Source organism: Diaporthe amygdali (assembly GCF_026229845.1).
Source record: "Diaporthe amygdali strain CAA958 chromosome Unknown NODE_13_length_1014660_cov_65_381101, whole genome shotgun sequence".
Classification (NCBI taxonomy): Eukaryota; Fungi; Ascomycota; class Sordariomycetes; order Diaporthales; family Diaporthaceae; genus Diaporthe; species Diaporthe amygdali.
In genome coordinates this window covers 1-18,076 of record NW_026517033.1, presented here as the reverse complement: position 1 = coordinate 18,076, position 18,076 = coordinate 1, and the positions used below count along the sequence as shown (strand labels likewise).

General features: G+C 51.6%; 7 protein-coding genes across 7 annotated transcripts; 2 read left to right on the top strand and 5 right to left on the bottom strand.

Annotated features, from left to right (window-relative positions):
• Window positions 1-696: 696 nt before the first annotated feature.
• On the bottom strand, window positions 697-2,091 carry J7T55_003625 (uncharacterized protein; the record flags this gene model as incomplete). Its single annotated transcript, XM_053142955.1, has 4 exons — window positions 697-1,070; window positions 1,127-1,194; window positions 1,252-1,829; window positions 1,903-2,091. The coding sequence occupies 4 exons, from the start codon at window positions 2,089-2,091 to the stop codon at window positions 697-699; spliced, it is 1,209 nt and encodes a 402-aa protein (XP_052993874.1).
• Window positions 2,092-4,169: 2,078 nt separating this feature from the next.
• On the top strand, window positions 4,170-5,064 carry J7T55_003624 (Tat pathway signal sequence; the record flags this gene model as incomplete). The annotated part of the gene is made up of 2 exons (XM_053142954.1): window positions 4,170-4,392; window positions 4,460-5,064. The coding sequence occupies 2 exons, from the start codon at window positions 4,170-4,172 to the stop codon at window positions 5,062-5,064; spliced, it is 828 nt and encodes a 275-aa protein (XP_052993873.1).
• A 353-nt stretch (window positions 5,065-5,417) lies between these two features.
• On the bottom strand, window positions 5,418-6,766 carry J7T55_003623 (uncharacterized protein; the record flags this gene model as incomplete). The annotated part of the gene is made up of 3 exons (XM_053142953.1): window positions 5,418-6,304; window positions 6,388-6,514; window positions 6,626-6,766. The coding sequence occupies 3 exons, from the start codon at window positions 6,764-6,766 to the stop codon at window positions 5,418-5,420; spliced, it is 1,155 nt and encodes a 384-aa protein (XP_052993872.1).
• An 872-nt stretch (window positions 6,767-7,638) lies between these two features.
• On the top strand, window positions 7,639-9,053 carry J7T55_003622 (uncharacterized protein; the record flags this gene model as incomplete). The annotated part of the gene is made up of 3 exons (XM_053142952.1): window positions 7,639-7,890; window positions 7,958-8,656; window positions 8,898-9,053. The coding sequence occupies 3 exons, from the start codon at window positions 7,639-7,641 to the stop codon at window positions 9,051-9,053; spliced, it is 1,107 nt and encodes a 368-aa protein (XP_052993871.1).
• Window positions 9,054-9,099: 46 nt separating this feature from the next.
• Window positions 9,100-9,644, bottom strand: J7T55_003621 (uncharacterized protein; the record flags this gene model as incomplete). The annotated part of the gene is made up of 2 exons (XM_053142951.1): window positions 9,100-9,381; window positions 9,465-9,644. 2 exons carry the CDS (start codon window positions 9,642-9,644, stop codon window positions 9,100-9,102), a joined length of 462 nt encoding a protein of 153 aa, XP_052993870.1.
• Window positions 9,645-10,226: 582 nt separating this feature from the next.
• Window positions 10,227-11,576, bottom strand: J7T55_003620 (uncharacterized protein; the record flags this gene model as incomplete). Its single annotated transcript, XM_053142950.1, has 2 exons — window positions 10,227-11,384; window positions 11,442-11,576. The coding sequence occupies 2 exons, from the start codon at window positions 11,574-11,576 to the stop codon at window positions 10,227-10,229; spliced, it is 1,293 nt and encodes a 430-aa protein (XP_052993869.1).
• Window positions 11,577-13,107: 1,531 nt separating this feature from the next.
• Window positions 13,108-15,333, bottom strand: J7T55_003619 (uncharacterized protein; the record flags this gene model as incomplete). The annotated part of the gene is made up of 5 exons (XM_053142949.1): window positions 13,108-13,710; window positions 13,761-14,329; window positions 14,385-14,576; window positions 14,752-15,198; window positions 15,273-15,333. The coding sequence occupies 5 exons, from the start codon at window positions 15,331-15,333 to the stop codon at window positions 13,108-13,110; spliced, it is 1,872 nt and encodes a 623-aa protein (XP_052993868.1).
• Between the last annotated feature and the right edge of the window lie 2,743 nt (window positions 15,334-18,076).

Below are 18,076 nucleotides of genomic sequence, written 5' to 3'. Positions count from 1 at the left end.
CGCTATAAATAGCGCCTAATTGCTGCACCCACACTTTTACCATGATTAGTGGTAGCGTCACACGAGCACTACTCAAAAACAGTACGGGCTTTTTCGAGGCTCAACGTTGCTCACAGCTTACCGCTACCTCTCTTCCGAAAAGGCAATACCCCTTGCAGTTAGAAACTTCAAATCGGGAAAAGATTGTGTAATGGTCTTTGAGTAGCATCGATGACGCGAGTGATAGTGACGAGAGAATCTTTGTCGTTAGCTCTGTGACGGTCGAGGAGAGCTTGAAATCAGTGGGCAGACAAGGCAGATTCGTGGGGGTTACAATGATTTTGCACCAAACAATGGGATTCAGGATCTCCTTGTTCCCTCAGGTAGAACCGCTCTACACAACGTTTCAATGGCCTGCATTAGAGATTCAGTAGCAGGACTAGGGCTTAGAAGTCGGCAATGTGAAGAATTTGATAGAAATATCCAGAACACAATTGCGTTATAAACTGATAAAATCAGAAGTAACGGCCTCAAGTTCCCAGCTTCTGGAGTATGAAGATCAATATCTACGATCACATTCAAGTACAGACAACTCTCGTTTACCTCACAATACCCATCATACAAACACCGTTGCTGGTCAGACACTACACTGATATCAATACAGAGCTGCCCCTTATCCTGACAACCTCAACAAAGAAGCCTAGCATTTGGCAAAGCTCAAGCCCAGTCCCCTCGGCCACCATTTGCGACACCCTTGGGGCCCATTCGGACCTCAATATTGGTGGTCGCCGCAATTTGCCCCATGGGAGGTTGTTGCATAGGCAGCGGCTGGTCTATGTCGCTGCCCTGGGTCTTCAAGGACTGTTTGGCGGAGCTGATACCACGCCAGTTGCTGCGGCGGAACCTGCTCGAGGGCGGAGATCCGCCGCTGTAGCCACTGTATCCACCCTTGAGAGGCGTACGACCATAGGAAGAGTCGAGCTTGTGGGTGACGTAACGATCCCAGAGGGGCTGCAGTGGTGGAATATTACCACAGAAAATCATCACGAAAGCTTCGGCGCCGGTCCACATCTGGATATCGTAGGCACTCCCTATGCGTACAGGGTCAGATATGTTGTTTCGTAATGGAGGATGCCTGACAACTTACATGTGAAATCACTTCGGGAGGTGAGGTCGACGATGTAGCGTACTTTGATACCGCTGAAGAGGGCGGCACTTGGAACATATGTTAGCCGTTTGATATGAGAACATATAGTACTAGGTCCAACTTACATGACACCGAGACCAAGCAATACACAAAGCGCAATCTTTTTCCCACGTTGTAGGTTTAGTCTGCTGATAATCGTTGCCGGTAAAATAGCGAGGACCAAGTCGGCGGCAATATTCCAAGCTGTGGCATTGTCAGCAAACACCGTTGTGCCTCTCCATGCGTGGAGCACGAGCTCGTAGCTGCAGCAAGAGCGGAGCGACTCACCGGCGAGGAAGTAGTTATAATTCTGCTGGACCGATGGGTCCCAGCATTTCGCCTTGATGGTCGGGTTCCAGAGAGCGCGGGGAGGATCGCATTGGACAAATGTGAAGATGCATCCCAGGGCATTGATGATGAAAATGGTCACGATGATAAAATACAGCACGGCCCGGCGCCAGACCGTGTTGCGTGACATGAAGCGAAGTATAAGAATGGCCACCGAAGCCTTGCCTGTTGCGAACAGGAAGATGGCCCACGGCTGGGAGATCCAACTCCACTTGACGGCCTCCATCGTCTGTTCCGGGCTCAAGTAGAACACATGTCGTGCTCCTCCAATACTAGCCATATAAGTCACGAAACATGCTGTGATGACGAAAAGAATCTATCGCGTTGCCACACAACTGGTTAGACAACTGTGATGTAGGAAATGTTCGCTTCAGTAAGGTTTGACATACCACAGTTATCAGCATCATCCAGTCATCCCATCCAAGACCCCGGATCTTGACGCGGGCATAGAACCGGAGACACAGCATAAGAATGGACACAGCTGACCACGTCCAGTACGCCGCTTCGAGCCTGGGTCCACGGTCCTCATCCGGAGGTAGTGGACCCTGCATAGCAGGGGAAGGCCCGCCAGATGACATGATTCGCCTGCGTCGTTCCGTTACTTGGCGATGCTGTATGTACGCTGCAGTATCGAATTGATTACGACGCAAAAAAGGCGGTATTGGCGTTATCCGTGACAGCAGCAGAGCAGACGCGCGAATGCAGTGAAACATGCAGGGTGATGACCATCATTTAGATTAAATTCTCGGCGCAAGTTATCCTACTTCATCGAGTGCTTCCTGATTGAGGCGTCGAAAATAGAAGTTCCGTATTTGGACATGCTCATAGCGGCCCGTTGGCACAGCCCAGGATTTGAGGCTTGAATCCAGAAGCTACCTGATCTTTCCGCACAATCCTTTAGGAAAACTATTGCCACATCTCTTCAGCGCTGTTGGTCGATGTGGCGGTTGGAAGGTACGTACAAGAAACCATACCCCAATATAACAGAGGACGTCACCAATAAAAAGACAGATGCATAGCTGAGCCTCAATGCTGATAGCGGATAGAATCTTCAGCTGATCCCACGAAGTTTCACTTCGATATCTTCAAAAGCAGCAGACTATTAATAATTGAATGTTACTTCAACCAATCCAACCATATTTTCTACCGGATTATTGCATATAGATAATTGAAGACGAAAGCAGGGGGCATTCCGTATTGAGGAACCCGGCCGAGAATGAGCATCTAGTGCTTACAATATTGACAGCAACCAACATACTCGACATGACCATGATTCAGTCGGGCCGTTCACCAACCGATCGCGAAAACGTGCCTGCGGGGAAATCATACGACATACTAGGGTCAGACCTCAACTGTGCCGCTTCCTTACAGTGATACCCTGTGGGTGAGACGAGAGGAGCAACAACCGCGAGTCAACGGCTTGCACGTGCGCATACAGAAAGGATCGGGAGGATCTTGAAGGACGTTGCGGCTCCCACCCAGAACATCGCTTAGGATGCTGATCTAAGGCTTGTTCAGCACTTCAAATCTGATCCTCAAAGGTGATCTTGCAGGATCAGAAACCGGTTCAGACAAGGCTCCCACTGCGACATTTTGCCTGAGAGGCTGTCAAAGATAATTATCGGAATTGCACGTACCCTGATGGGATATTTGATCACCTCAAAATGCGAAGAAACAAGCAGTACAATATTATGATCAGCAGCACTGCGATTTTGTTGGACACACTTTATCAGGCGAGATGTGCATTTGCATTCAGTGGGATAAATCAAATTGTGAAAAACATTGTGATGAATCCCCAAGCTAGCACTGAGACAATCCGACTGCGCGAAAATTAGGGCTATGGAAATCAACTTGAATTGCTCCATCAGAAACCAATAACTGCCGCCGCCTCCTCATTCAGCCCCATGTATCTAGTCGTCGGTGTAAAGGTCCGGGTAGATGATTCCCGAGTCTGGGTCAGGCTCAGGGTACACTATGCCATCGTCGACGTCCGGCTCGGGGTAGACGATGATATCGTCCACGTCGCCTTTCGCGGTATTAGTGTGGGAGCGGCAGAGATAAGTAGAGGTTCACTCAGCTACGTACCGGGAACTGGACTAGCCAGGACACTCATGGCAGCAGCCATGAGAATCAGAATTGCAGACTTCATGATGGTGGTGGATCGTTTCTCTTTGTGGCTTTGGTCTGGATCCAGAACAGTCGAGGAGAGCCGATGAAAGATGGCTGTGTCTCTTGCTGGTTTTGGTAGAGCGAGGGTCGCAGGGCTTTATACACTGTGACGATTCCTAGGCGTGAACCAACATCATCTTGAACAGGACTGGGCCGTGGTCCCCGCGGCGCGGATCGCTGTGTGGGATGCAGAGGCCTGCTCAGTTGCTCTTTTCAGAGCCACCGCTACTTCGCAATGTAAGAGAGCTAATGCAATCCTTCAGCTGACAAGTATATTAGAGATCATATTGAGATATGCTTCAAATCAGGATAGGATGTAGGGTGGGGAGGGTAGGTAGGTGCTCTTGTCCCGTCGCTCGGTCTTCAGAAACAGGAACCACCCCTCAGTTCGATCTCTCTCCCTCTACTGTGTGTTTATGTTCAGGCCGGTTCATCCCTGTGTCTATACACAACTCCATTGAGAGCTACACATTACATGACCTTAGAGATGTCCGCTCATGAGAAAGAGCTGCTCCTCGAGGGCGATTGCGATGATGCTAGTAGTAGTGTCACTAGCTATCATGAAGTCACGAGTTACGTGAAGCCATCCTCTCGCCGCTGGTGGATCTGCGCCATCGCGGTACAAGTCGTGCTCATTACCATCTACACTGCCATCTCCTACGCCGTAATTCGCCAGAACGTCGGCCCAGAATCTGATACTGATATTCATGGTAAGTATATCCCGAGCCAGCCCTCGCTGTTACAGAGCCACTGCATGACATACACTAACAACCATAGCTTTCGCGGGCCTGGACGTGCGTTACAAGTTCCGCCTGTACGACAACTTCGTCAACAGTCCCTACGCAGGGGAGCCGACGCCCGAGAGTGACGCAGCGTGGCACACACTTCTCAACAACATGAGCGTGCGCGTGACGGGTGACGAGCTGGCACGGCATAATCAGACGTCAGTCGCGCTCCCCGGTGGTGGCTACCTGGCATGGTTGGGTGTCTTCCATGAGCTTCACTGCGTCAAGATGCTGCGGCAGTGGAGTTGGCGCGAGCACTACTTCCCCAACATGACGGCGCACGAGCACCGGCACCAGATGGTCCACATCGACCACTGTCTCGACTGGCTGCGCAACGCGGCCATCTGCGGCGCCGACACCAGTGCCTTGGCGGTCTTCAAGTGGGACGAGAAGCTCCCGCACCCGATGCTCAACACCAAGCGTGTCCCGCATCGGTGTGTGGACTGGGATGCTCTGACCAGGTCGCATGAGGATCGTGTGGTTAGCCGCGATGAGATTGTGAGCCTGAAGAACCCTCTTTTGGAGGGGAACGGAAATGATGGCGAGGAGGCTGTTGACAAGCTGCCGTGGACGAGCATGGGCGAGGATGATGCATAGGGGAATTGACATCAGAAGTAATTGTTGACTGATCTCAATATGTACACTGTTGGAGTCGATGGTGCTACATCGCAAAATGTCCTGCCTGTTCGGTCTGACTGGAGTGCATAAGTTTATCTAGATTCAGATTCAAATAAATCTACGGCCTCGATTATTGAACGTTATCTACCTGGATTAAAAGCCTTCACGGTGTTGACCACGACAATATCAAATATGAGGGTGCATGAATAAACCAGAATTCAATTTCATTCACGATACCTAGGTAGCCTAATACTAAGTTTGCTAGTTCTTAATACAGACATGTCTCAAATTCCACGTTCGGCAGGCCAAAATCACGGACCGACCTTTTCTGTCTATTTTGGCACAGCTTGGATGATGGAGTCCTGGCGGCGAGGTAGGTAGGTGTGGATGCTTTGAACCTTGAGGCCAGCCTGGTCGAGGAGAGTATTCCACTCCTTGACAGTACGCTCGCGCGAGCCCAGCGACGACATCATAGTGAGGTCAAGGGTGGCCGCCTCCCAGGTGACACCGGCATCGGGCAGAACCATCTCGTCGATGAGAATCTGCGATTGTGGGCCTAAGGCCGCGATGAGCTGTTTCAGTATAGCGACGCACTTGTCGTCAGGCCAGTCGTGCAGGATCTGGCGCAGGTAGTAGAAGCGGGCACCCTTGACCGGCTGCTCCTGGAAGAAGTCGTGGGGCACCGCCTCGATGCCCTCGGGAATGGTCATGCCGGGGGGCAGGTGGGCCAGCGCCTGCGGGAGATCCTGAAGTACGAGCTTGCCCTTCAGCTGCGGGAAGGCGCCGAGCAGGGCAGCACATTGGTGGCCGAAGCCACCACCGACGTCGACGAGGACATGCTGACCATCGAAGCCCGCCAGCTCGCGCTCGAAGGGGAAGACAGTGAACCAGGGAACACCGATAGCGCCCTGGACAGTCATGACCTGCTGCAAGGGACCGAAGCGTTCTGGCTGGGTGGGCAGCCACATGAAGGCAGGCAGCTCCGTTGGGAAGGCCTTCTGGAACGCCGTGTGGGCGGCATCGCTGACGTCTTGATACTTGGTCTCGGCGAGAAAGGCCGGGAGGGCCTGGAAGACAGGCCCGCAGTTGTCAAAAAAGTGATAGATGCCACCTCGGTAGCCGGGTTGTGCCAGCGTCTTGGTCAGCGCGTTGGCAGTGAAGGAATCCGGGCCTGACTCGGTGACCATGCCAACAGACGCAAGGTATCGGAGGATGCGGCCTAGAGAAGGTGACGTGATGCCGGGGTCAGTCCCAATAGTTCATCCATCTGTAAGCAGAGATAGCGGATCAGTCGGAACTCACTAAGCAATAACGGCGACGCAGCCTTCTTGGCAGCCAGGTCGGCCGACGTCAAGGGTTTGTCGGAGCTGGCGAGGGTCTCAAAGATATCGAGATCCTCGGCGATGCGGGCTGCCGTGATCTCTAGGTGCTGGAGCAATTGTCAGCTGTTTCTTGGCTCCGACCTAGTAGTTGTCCCACAACCATCGGTCTTCATGTTCCTCCTGTTCTTCCTTTCGGGTAGAATGCCTTTCACACATACCAAGCCCGAGTAGCGCGACAGGGCGTCGTGTGGAGTCTCAAGTTTAAGCTGAAGGCTTCTCAGGAAATCGAGCACCTTGTGTCTTCCTGCGGCATCCGCCTGCAATGCGGCCGTCTGGATTTGCTGAAGTAGGCTGTCCATTTTAGCGTCCTTGGGATGATAGCGATGGATTAGAAACGAGGTAGAAAGGTCCAGGGCAGTAGTTCTGGCACCGGAATAACTTGATCCATCACCAGTCGTGGTCAGTGATTTAAATGTGACTAACTATGCTCTGAGGTTTGTGGAGGGCCGCTGCCTACGCCTGCTTGGCACCGGCCTAGAACATGGAAGGATCCTATAGCTGCTGACTTCGTATTGCAATACGACCGTTGGTAGGTTAGGCGCGCAACGGCCTGCATGGTTGTTACAGAGTATTATTGATGGCATCGCAAATATTACATGAGCGCCTCGCTCGGCATTTAGACGCCGATGCTACCAACTTCAGCAAAGTGGATCGCCTCCAAGGTTCTATGTTACATGCATTCCTGCGGGCTGCTAAGGTCAAGGTGACATGATATGGTAGGATTTTCTTCTATCGATCAACTAGTGAAAGCTTCACACCCTTCACCCAGCAGTCATGCGGCGCGGACAAACTGTTGGCAATAGTAACTAGGTAGAAATCCTCTAGGAACGTGCGGGTGGTTGGTAGATTGGGTCAGAGTGACTGTATCGCTTCAAATGTTGACTCGGTTAGTTGGAGATGCGTCTAATTGCAAGTGGCATTCAGGCCTCAGAAATTGCATGTCTGGCAAAAGGGCCAAGTACAGCGAATGCTACTGCATAAGCTTAGTTACGGAGAAGAAAGGCTGGAACAGTGAAGCAATGTCGTCTGGATACGTGACGTTGTTACATTCAAGACAACAGAGACAGTCTTCCATTGAGAATAGGGCACGCCGTTACTTCCTTCTATTGGCAGTCTAAGTCAACGTCTGTTACACCAATCACTCGTACTACCTCAACTTTCCAGCCCAAGTATGGATGCGCCAATGCCTACTGCGAGGACTGTGCAGCTCGCAGCATCAATTCTGCAGCACACCACCGAGATTGAAACATACCTGGCGCAGAACAATCTGCCCAATGTGTCATTTGCTCCAGGAACTCCACCGAAGCTGCCTCTTCCTCCAGGGCTCCAGAACTCTCTTGATGCTGCATTGTCGGCTGTAGACGAATTACAGGCGCTCTTGCTAGGGCCGCTGGGGTGGCTAGTCAGCCAGGTTGGCCATGCCGTATGTTTATTGCCCGTTTCTCTCCGACTGCATGATAGTATGTCCAGCTAACAAAGAAATGAATCAGTATGACATGGTGAGCCTGCACGCCTTGTACAAATACAAGGTGCCAGAAATCATTCCATTAGACGGAGAAATCCCTATCAGTGAGATTGCACAACGATGCAACGCACGTGAAGACTCCATGACCCGCCTGTTAGAGCACGCCGTGGCCAACTACGTCCTCGCCCGGCCACGACCAGGCCATGTTGCGCACACGGCCCTGTCAGCCATGCTAGCCACTTCACCGCCCCTGATGGACTGGGTTGGCAGCGCATGCGAGGACATGTGGCCGGCTGCACCGCACGTGGTGACGGCGCTGAAGAAGTGGCCAGTTGAGACGGTGTTGCCGCACCAGACCGGGCACAATCTCGCGGAGCGTACGGATGAGCCCTTCTTCACGACAATGGGAAACGATACTGAGCGAGCCGGCCGCTTCGCAAGGGCAATGGGCTTTATGCAGAACATGCCGGGCTTCCAACCCGCAGCCGCCCTGGACGCGTATGATTGGGGGGCCGTCGCCTCGGCTTCGGACAACGCGGTGGTTGTAGACGTCGGTGGCTCGCGTGGGGACTTCGCTTTTGCGCTGACAGAGAAACATCCTTCCTTGCACGTCGTTGTCCAGGACATGCCGGATGTCGTCGAGCAGGGTCGTACGATCCTCTCCAAGCGTGACATATCCTCCGATGTGACCTTTCAAGCTCACGACTTCTTCGACGCGCAGCCGGTGGAAGGAGCAGATGCGTATTTCCTTCGCATGATACTTCACGACTGGCCTGATGAGTTCTGTCTGAAAATTCTCCGCAATATCGTCCCAGCACTTAAGCCTGGAGCGCGACTAATCATCAATGACCATTGTATTTCCTCCCCTGGGGCAACATCGCTTTATCAAGAAAGACAAGCTAGGTAGGCAGAAAAACTTCCAAGGGTGGTCTTTCAACGGCAAGCTAATCAGACACAGATGTCAGGATATAGCAATGATGGCTATGTTCAACAGCAAAGAACGGTCAGAGCTGGAGTGGAGAAGCCTGGTAAAAGAAGCAGATTCTAGATTCCACTTTACATCCATCAAGCGGCTGGTGCCATCTCCATTGGCAGTGATGGAAATCATCTGGGTCCCTTGAAAGCAGCTAGAAATAGAAATAGATTTGTGAAATTTAATAGACCTCTTCAAGACTGCGGCTTTCTAGTTTCCCATTCTGTAGTCCAGGACAACAGTGAATCCCAGTCAACGCATTGGTGCTCTGTGCCAAAGCCATGGACGCCACCAGCTTCGTCATCCTTGACTTCTACTGTCAAGTCCGCATTACACATGAGGCTCTGCCTCAGCAGATCAATACAGTGTCGTATATGCGGTGGTGAGATCATCATTGGTAAATCGCCATCTTTGAGCGGGGTGTCACCCGCAACTGCAATATCGTGGACAGCCCAGTACCCCTGGCGGATGCCATTCTGATCGATATGATCTTGTCAGTGGTCGATGATTTCAAGGTGGGGGTGATTGGAGAGGCCTCAATTTCATGGAATAAGCCTACCAAGCAGTGCAGGAGATGGAAGACGGAGAAAGTCGAGCGGTGGGGTGCGATGGTGGGATGCGTAAAGTAGCCGGCCTGTTGTGGGAATAGAGTGTCCCAGGCGCCATCGGACTCGGGACTACTCTCAGCGAAGGTGCGATTGTAGACGAAGGTGTATTGACCGGATTCCACTATATTCATGGTGAGAACTTCACGTCACCTATGGTGAAACGCCGAACCTCCGACATGCTTACAAGAAGGAATGCTTGATATTACGGGTGTTTTGGCTGCAGAACGTCCCAGAAAAAAGCTTGTGAAGCATAGCACCAGCACGGTGAGCGCGAGGAGCACAGATGATCGCCCTGGGTTTCTGGGGTGTGTAGCAGGACTGCCGTCGAGCAGGGTGTATGTCGAGCGTGAAAACCAAGCCATCGTTGCGTGCGAGCCACTCGAAAAGTGTAACTAACTTTCAGTACAAATGTAGGAAAACTAGTGAAAAAGCAAAGGGAAACTGGCCCCGAAAGTAAGCAGAGCTGGTGAATTATCAAGGTATGTACAATGGGGGCGCCCCGTTAAAGCGATACCCCGCCTATATAACTACAAAAATGGAGAGAAAAGGGACTCGATTTTGAGCTGGACCAATATGAGCAAAGCTAGATGATGGGTTGCAATCAAGCAGCGTCTTGAAAACGAATTTTAACGCAGAGAACTCTTGATCGATGTACATTGGGGGATGTTCTTCGCTATGTAACAAGTTTTGAGTGCAACGTAACTTGGTAAATATTACTGAGAATGTTCAGAGGTGAGCCAAGCCTGATGCGCCTCCTTCGCAATATCATACGAATACATCCAGTTTTGAAACTCAGGGTCAAGCCATGGGATAACGAATCCGGGACCCAACTCGGTGTGTAAGAGCTCATGGTCTCTCTTCTGCTGCCCAGGCCCGTCGTGCATGCAATACACATCCCGCAACTTCATACTGACTTCCTTGAGTCTACTACACCGTGGCTCGCGTACCTCTTGGAAGATGCGCAACGCTCGGGGAACATCTGAACTGTTCGTGACGTGCGAGAGCAAGGCACCCAGGGCAATGGCATCTTCGATACCCTGTGCTGCGCCCTGTGCCAGATACGGGGTCATTGCATGCGCCGCATCGCCTAGCAGGACAAACCGGCCGGAAGGTGAGCCCCAGCCGTCATTCAGCACCGCCGTGGCGGTCGATGTCCACTTGACGCAGCCGACGGAGAGGTCGACAAGCTTAGAAATCCTAGGATCCCAGGACTGAAAGACACGCTTGACTTCCTCCTTAGTCGCCGGAACTGGATGGCCCTGCACGGGGGTGTCCTCGGACTCAGGGAGACCACCCATCAAATTCATGTGTTGAGCTGGTCCGCCCGGAATGGTGCCGATGGCCATCGTGCCGGGGCCCAACCACCAACGCGTTCCCGGGTCTCCGGCTAAGTCAGCCAGGGCAGGGTCTTCTCGTAGGTCTGAAAGGGCGATCTGGCACGAGAAGACCTTGTGCCCAAAGTGAAAGGGCGGGTCTGGTCGTCCCAGCAGCAAAGCGCGACACTGCGAACCCTCGCCGTCTGCACCGACGACAAGGTCCGCTTCCAGTACCCGACCGTCTGCGAGAGACACGGTGCTCGCGCTGAAGTCGATCGACGTGAACGTACAGCTGTATTCAATGACACAGCCGGCTGCTAGTGCGGCGTCCACTAAGGCGCGGTGCAGAGGGGCGCGCCCAACGCTGAGGTAGGGTAGGCCATACTTGGTTTGCATATCCGGTACCAGGTCCATTCGCTTCAGGAGAGTACCCTCGGAGTAGCTCATCAGAGTGATGTGGTGCTCCTCGAAAGCTTCTCTCTGGCATGCTGGCAGCATCCCCAGAGATTCCAGCGCCCTGCATGCGTTGGGGGGCAGGTGTATTGCACCGCCGAACTTGATTGACATGTTTTAGCCATCATCCGTCAATAAGGTTCCAGATTGTATACGTACGTTTTGAAATTCGGGCATGCGCTCAAGAACAGTCGTCCTGTGACCAGCGCGCTGCAAAGCCAACGCCGTCGTCATGCCTGCAAGACCGCCACCGATGATGACGACTCGGCTTGATGTGGAGCCATTGAGGGACATGATGACCGTTGATTTGTGAGGCAACGTGATCTAAGCGACAACTCACGTACTGTAGACAACCAAGGTCGACAGACGCTTGCATTCCTGAATTTCAGGGTATTTACACTCAGATCATAACATAAATGGTTTCTCATAGGCAGCGATGTAATTTTCAAAAACTATTTCGGTAATTACATATTTGTCTAGGCATACAATCACAAGTTCTATAAATGCGTCAGCGTAGCATTGGCAGCATAGGATGATAGGATTCGGTGAGATTCCTTGGCGTCGGCAGCATTGCCTGAAGCAACGGCCACGGAGACTGGGGTGCGCCGGATGGAATGCCACTTCTTCGATGCAGTCATAAGCCAGTATGCAACTGGCACGAAATTGAAGATAACTGGGATTCTTTATGCCGCGGTCAGATATGCGCTTGTCTTATCAAACTACTTAAGATAGTCCAATTTAGAATCACCCACAGTACACATACCTTTCTTTAGAAGGTGTAAACATAATTGTGAAGCACCAGAAGGATCTGCCGGGCCTAGAAGGAGATCAACAAGACATGATGAGAAACCGCTTGCTCGAATTCAAGGCGAAGTTAGACTATGTCGATTGCCGTGTGCTTAGCGGCTCCTGGAGTCCATTTTCTGTCTCCTAACAAGCCCCGAGAACAGACTTCGCGCAATTGACAGCGTCTTTCTAAGGTGAGACCATCAGAGTCACTGCCGAGGAGCACAAAGTTTAGACCACGAAAAGGGGGGACGGGGAAGCAGAGTAGAATGATTTCATCTATACAGTGACATTAACACAGGAAAAGCCTTTTCTCAAGTCAGTTGAGGTCTGAGAGCAAAGGCTTCATGAGATGACATTGGTCAAGTTGAGCAAAGATAAGCGAAAGCGTACATGACTCCTTGATCGTGGATTATAACAAGCAAGCATAGTCTGGAATATTACAAAACTCAGAAAACATATATCAGTCGCAGCATATCAAGAAAGCATCAAGTTGTCGGAATGACGCTGTCACAGAGAGACATACAAAAAAGAAATGCTCTAAATCCTCGTTCAATATTGTAGATTCAGAATGAAACCTGGTCAAGTTAAGAATAAGAGAGAAGAAAAGAGTTCGCTTCCTAGTCTCTCAAGCTTTTGAGAGCTCAGGGCCTTGTGGCGGGGGCGGCTCATCATAGACTGTCAGTCATCACACCAGTCCCATCCTGCTGCGCCATGGTAATTAGGGGGATTCTTCTGGATTGTTTCTAATTGATGGACGTAAGTAGAAAATGTTACAGTTACTGCCTAGACTTGCGAACAGAGGCCTTATTATTCTCATTGAGCCGGATGCTTGCCCACATAAAACCTATGCTATACCTATTGAACACGTCTGTAGAGATACAGTCAAGACGTGGTACTACACAGGAGAAAGAAATCGATATATCATGTCCGACAGAAAGATGTGCCCCCAATAGTGCTCATCCAAGCTTAATTCCAGGTCAGGCTTCTCCTCCTCATCTAACCAAGCAAGGCGACAACAACTACGTGACGCAGCCCATCATTGCGCTACGAAACTGACTTTTTTCTCAGCACGGTCCTCCTTGAGGTAAGCCTGTGCCTTGGAATCAATGCTATCACTCTCCTCCTCGCTCACGGTCCTTCCAACACTGTCAAAATGATACAGCGGCTTAAGTTCCGCGCTCCTGTTGAAGAGCACATGGCGTTTAATGAACCATGGCAGCCAGGCATTGAGTTGGTACTTGATGAAGGTACGGGTCGGCACCGCAAATACGTAGTCCAACTCTTCGAGTGTGCGCTGCTTCGTCTCGGGCACACAGAGGAATATCATGGCAAAAGCAATCAGGTTGAAGCCCGCATACAAACAGAAAGCACCCACGACACCGAGCGCCTTGAGAATGGCTGGAAACGAAACAGTGAGGACGGATGCCCAGAAGAAGCAGGTTGCGACTGCCCAGGCCATTCCGACTTCACGGTGAGACAAGGGGAAGACCTCGGCGGAATATACGAAGGGCACGGGGCCCTCGCCAGGCGAGTAGAAGCTTGCAAAGATGTAAATGAAGAGTGCGACGAGGCCAAGATGAACGGATCCCGGCCCCGGAATGAGGTTGCAAAGACCCGCAGCAAGGAGGGCCCAGGCCATCTGAAAGGTTAGAATTTGCCAGGGGACAAAGTCTGATCGAAAGAGCTTACGTTTGGAAATGTAAACAAGAGGAGAGATCGCCGACCAAAGGTGTCTATGGTCCAGATAGCCGGCCAGGCAAAGACAAACTTGACGAGACCGAAGCCGAACGAGGCGAGGAGGGCGGTGTAAGCGGAGGTGCCAGCCTGCTCGAAGATTGAGGATGAATAAAATGCGATAATGTTGATCCCGCACATTTGCTGGGCGATCATGACGACAAAAGAGGCCAAGGTGGCACGTCGGAGGCGCGGGACAGTAAATAGCTCGATGCAGCGCTGTATATAGGTCGAACCGTGGATGATCTCTCTTTCAACCTCGAGCTGAGCGTAAATACAGTAAAGGTCACGAGCTGCCTGGACAGGATGGTTCCGCAGTCTGAGAAGTGACTTCATTGCTTGCGGGTAGCGATTTTTCTTCATGTACCATCGAGGAGACTCGGGGCAGAAGAAGATAAAAACCATCAGAGGCACAGCTGGGATGAAAGCACTGCCAAACTGGAGCCGCCACGAGATCGCGCCGGTGCTGCCAACAACGAGGTTTGCGCACGTTCCGAGACAGATACCGAAGGCAGTCCATAACTCTTGTAATCAGATGTTAGCAGGGTCAGCAGATTGTTAGCTGTCAAAGATCCTTACGCCATGTCATGACAAGAGCCCCCCGGATGGCAGCAGGAGAGTTTTCGGCTGCAAAAATGGGGACGCTGCTTCCCTTTACGCCCATCCCGACGCCTAGAAGAAGACGGCAGACAAGAAGCTGTTGCCATGTTCGAGCGCAGGCACTGCCGATCACAGGCCAGAAGCAGAAGTTTGCCGCAATGAAGATGGCTCCTGGTGATCTTGTTAGAGCATGGCATCAGTGAAAGCCATAGATGTGTTACATGCCTCTTCGTCCAAAATAGAAATTCAGGGGGTCAGATGCCCAACATCCAACAAGGCTGTTTCACGTCAGTCTATTGTACGATTAGTGAATGGAGACAAACTTACGCGCTGCCAATATAAGGACCGGAGTTGATCAGTCCTTGAATGTATGTCCCAAACGTGGTATTCAAGTCGAGTCCGAGTGCCTGGGGGAAGGACAGGTTCGCGCCATTGCTACCCTCCTGATCCCAGCCCTGGACGGCGGCGCCGATGGAGCAGGTGATTATAGTCAGGTAGAGCATCTTTGGAACTCTCCATTTGTGTTTTACCTCGGCCTGCAGGGCCATACATTCTTCTTGGGTAAGCTGGTGCTCTCCGAGAATATTGTCGTAATTCTCAGGATCCTGGGCGATCAACGCCCCTTTCTTCAAGATATCGGTGTACTCGACGAGACATTTCTCATCAGCAAAGTCTTCAACTTGGGACATGAGCTCGTGCTTGGGGATTCCGGCAAGCGGGTTCTTGATCTTGGCATCAAGGTTGGCCGTAAGGTCGGTACCGTGAATTGCCGTAGAGTGATGAATTGCTTTCTCTATGTGGGGATTGATTTCATGTTGCGGCCTTGAATGCTGTCAGTGAGCGACATTCCCAAGTCGAACAACATACTGCGAAAGAGTGACACTTGCTTGACATGCTCAATGCCCGATGATTTGTCTTGGGCTGGCATTGTGTTCATCCGACTGGTGCTGCCGCCGATTTTTATTTTGGTGAGCGGCACACGGGGAGGCAGCTATGTGTGTCATGGGTGACCACTCAAAACGGCGTTGAACAAGGCACGGTCCTGCGATGCTGTTCTCTGACGGCATGCGGAGGATGAGAAATATGTGCAGAAGAAGAATCAGCCGGCGAATGTCCCAAATAGAACCTCTGTTTCTCTGTCGAGTGAAGGAAAGCGCGATCCCTTCTGACTTGATGTCACGGTGACTGGAGCTCACGGATTGTGAACCGGATTGGACGATCCCGCCCAAACAATGAAATAGTCATAACTCCTGAGGGATATCTCTGGTAATTTGAATAGGTGAAGAATTCATAAACCCTTCTAACTTCCTAGACTTATCGAAACTTTGACTGTATATGGGGCCCGTCAAGTAGGCAGGCGCCAGTGAAGCCGTCCGTCCCTTCGTCCTGTCTGGCTTGTCCACCTACGAGATTCACAGAGCGATGTCGCATGTTTGGAGCGCCAGAATCACGAACGAAAATTCCTTAACCACAATTTGGTAGGAATCATGTATGGGAAACTCGTAGAGGACCAGCTACATCAAGACACACTCTGTGTTCTTGACCAGACGGAGTGGGCGAATTCCGTCAGTGCCGTCACAGTATCTCGCGGAGGACCCATGCCGCTATGTCCTTGGCTTTGGCACGCGCGTGCGTGTCTCTCGCGCTTTGACAGCACACTGTAACTTGACAATAGATTCAGAGAGTGTCAATTTCAGACAAAATGGGGCTCCCGGTTGCCTTCAGAGACCTTTCGAACGGATTCTCCGAGGGCCAGTCGTTTGATGCCGCAAATTTGGGGGCAGGATATGGATAGGTTGCACGCGAACTCCAATACACTGCCTTCCGCAGTTGCCACGTAAATATAGAAAAATTACGAGCCGATCTCTGTCGCACAGGCATGCTCATTGGATGTGCCATCCGCTGAACTGCCACAAGCTCGAGCTCAGAATACTGGGCTGTGGTACCTTTGTCTGCGCGCGGGACACAAACGGGAAAAAACAATGGGCGAGTTATTTTACTGACCGGAAACGCCTTCAGCTCGCCTCTCGGGTGATGGAGGTTTTCCTCTCTTCCCTGAGACCAAGAGCAACGTGTTTGATTTGACAATAGATATCTAGGCACGTTGGCGTCGTACTTAGGTGGGTAATGATGAGGTTACCCTTGTTAACATGGATATGTTATAATTGAACCCAACCATTATGCCGAGGATATTTTGGGGGTATGGGAGTGTTCGTGACGAGATGGCTGTCGGTCGAAAGTGATCGATCTGCGTCTGAGCAAGCCATGTCAATTTTGTCCAGGGACCCGCCAAAGAAAGCTTGTTGACGGGGTCTTCTGCGGAACGGCCAATCCAAGCACATTGGACATTATTGGTTCTGTCCAAATGGCTGCTCGTCTGTTCTCAAGTCGCCCGAGGGCACGAATCTCTTCCCCAGAAACAACGTCACATTGACAGCGTACCTTATCGTTCCCAGATGGTGACATCTGAAAGGCAGGATGCCTCACCGGGAGCACAAGCATCTTGGCAAGGATCCGCAGTCTGTTACTTAATAGTACATGCATGTGTCAGTAACCAGGCACGACGACCAAGCCTCAGGGTCGGTTCCCTAGGCATGTGGGTTTCGTCTCAGTGTCATGCAAGCATCCCGCGGTGTCACCACTTTGAATCCTGCCCGCGGCGATCCATGAGCCAAAAGCCCCTGCTTTAGGCACCCGAAGGATTAGAAGGATCTGCAAAGCCTCTAGGGTCCCGCTGTCACCAAGCACTCCTTTCCGGAGATGGAAGCCTAATAGAACACCTCGGGGGCTGGATGTGCGCAACGTTACGAGACAGTGCGAGACAGAGGCATTGGATTGGGCCGTTCCTGGAGAAAGCCTGGCATCGGTTGTTCAGCATCATCCATGAGGATATGCAGCATTCTATACCGGTCGTGGGGGGCCGTCGTAGATCATATCGAACTGGTCACACGGCCAGGTATGCATACCGACGTGTCAGTCGGAGCAAGCGACAAGCCGACGCAAGAGATGCCGTTTATGAACAAATGTCAAGGCCGGTTCTACGAGAATAGGAACATAGGCCTTGCTCAAAATTGACTTTCTCCATTCCTTCCCGGGAGGCAGCACGGTTCCGGTCAGGCTGTTTGTCCAGGGTGGCCTTGTGGCTTGTTCAGGACGTCAATCCTAGCAAAGCCGAGCTCTACGGGATGCAATAATGTCAAGGCAAAGCATACACCCAAGCATGTAGCAATTCGGCAAATAGAATCAAACGATTGGTAGAATTACGTAGAATTGAGAGGCCGACAGGCACAGCGGTCGTGGAACAGGCGTCCAAATTCAGAACACAGAGGGGGGCCCCAGTGAGGCAGCCCGTATCTCGAGCCGGGCTGTTTGCGCGAGACCGAGTTCTTCAACAGTCGAAATATGTCCAGTCCATGATGTATGTGTGTCTATTCCGCTGACAAAAATAACAAGAAAAATTATATGATCAAGATCTCAAGCCCTAGTTAGGGTCGTCGCAGCTGTTGTTCACTTAGTAAGCCACAGACCATGCCGACATAGTTGGCCTCGGTACCACAAGTGTAGGCGAATTGAAGCCACCAGATCTTATCCAGGGACAGGTAATAGACAGCAAGGACTTAGACAATGAAGTAGACAGAAAGATGCCCAGACTTGTAGTCATCTACCAGCAA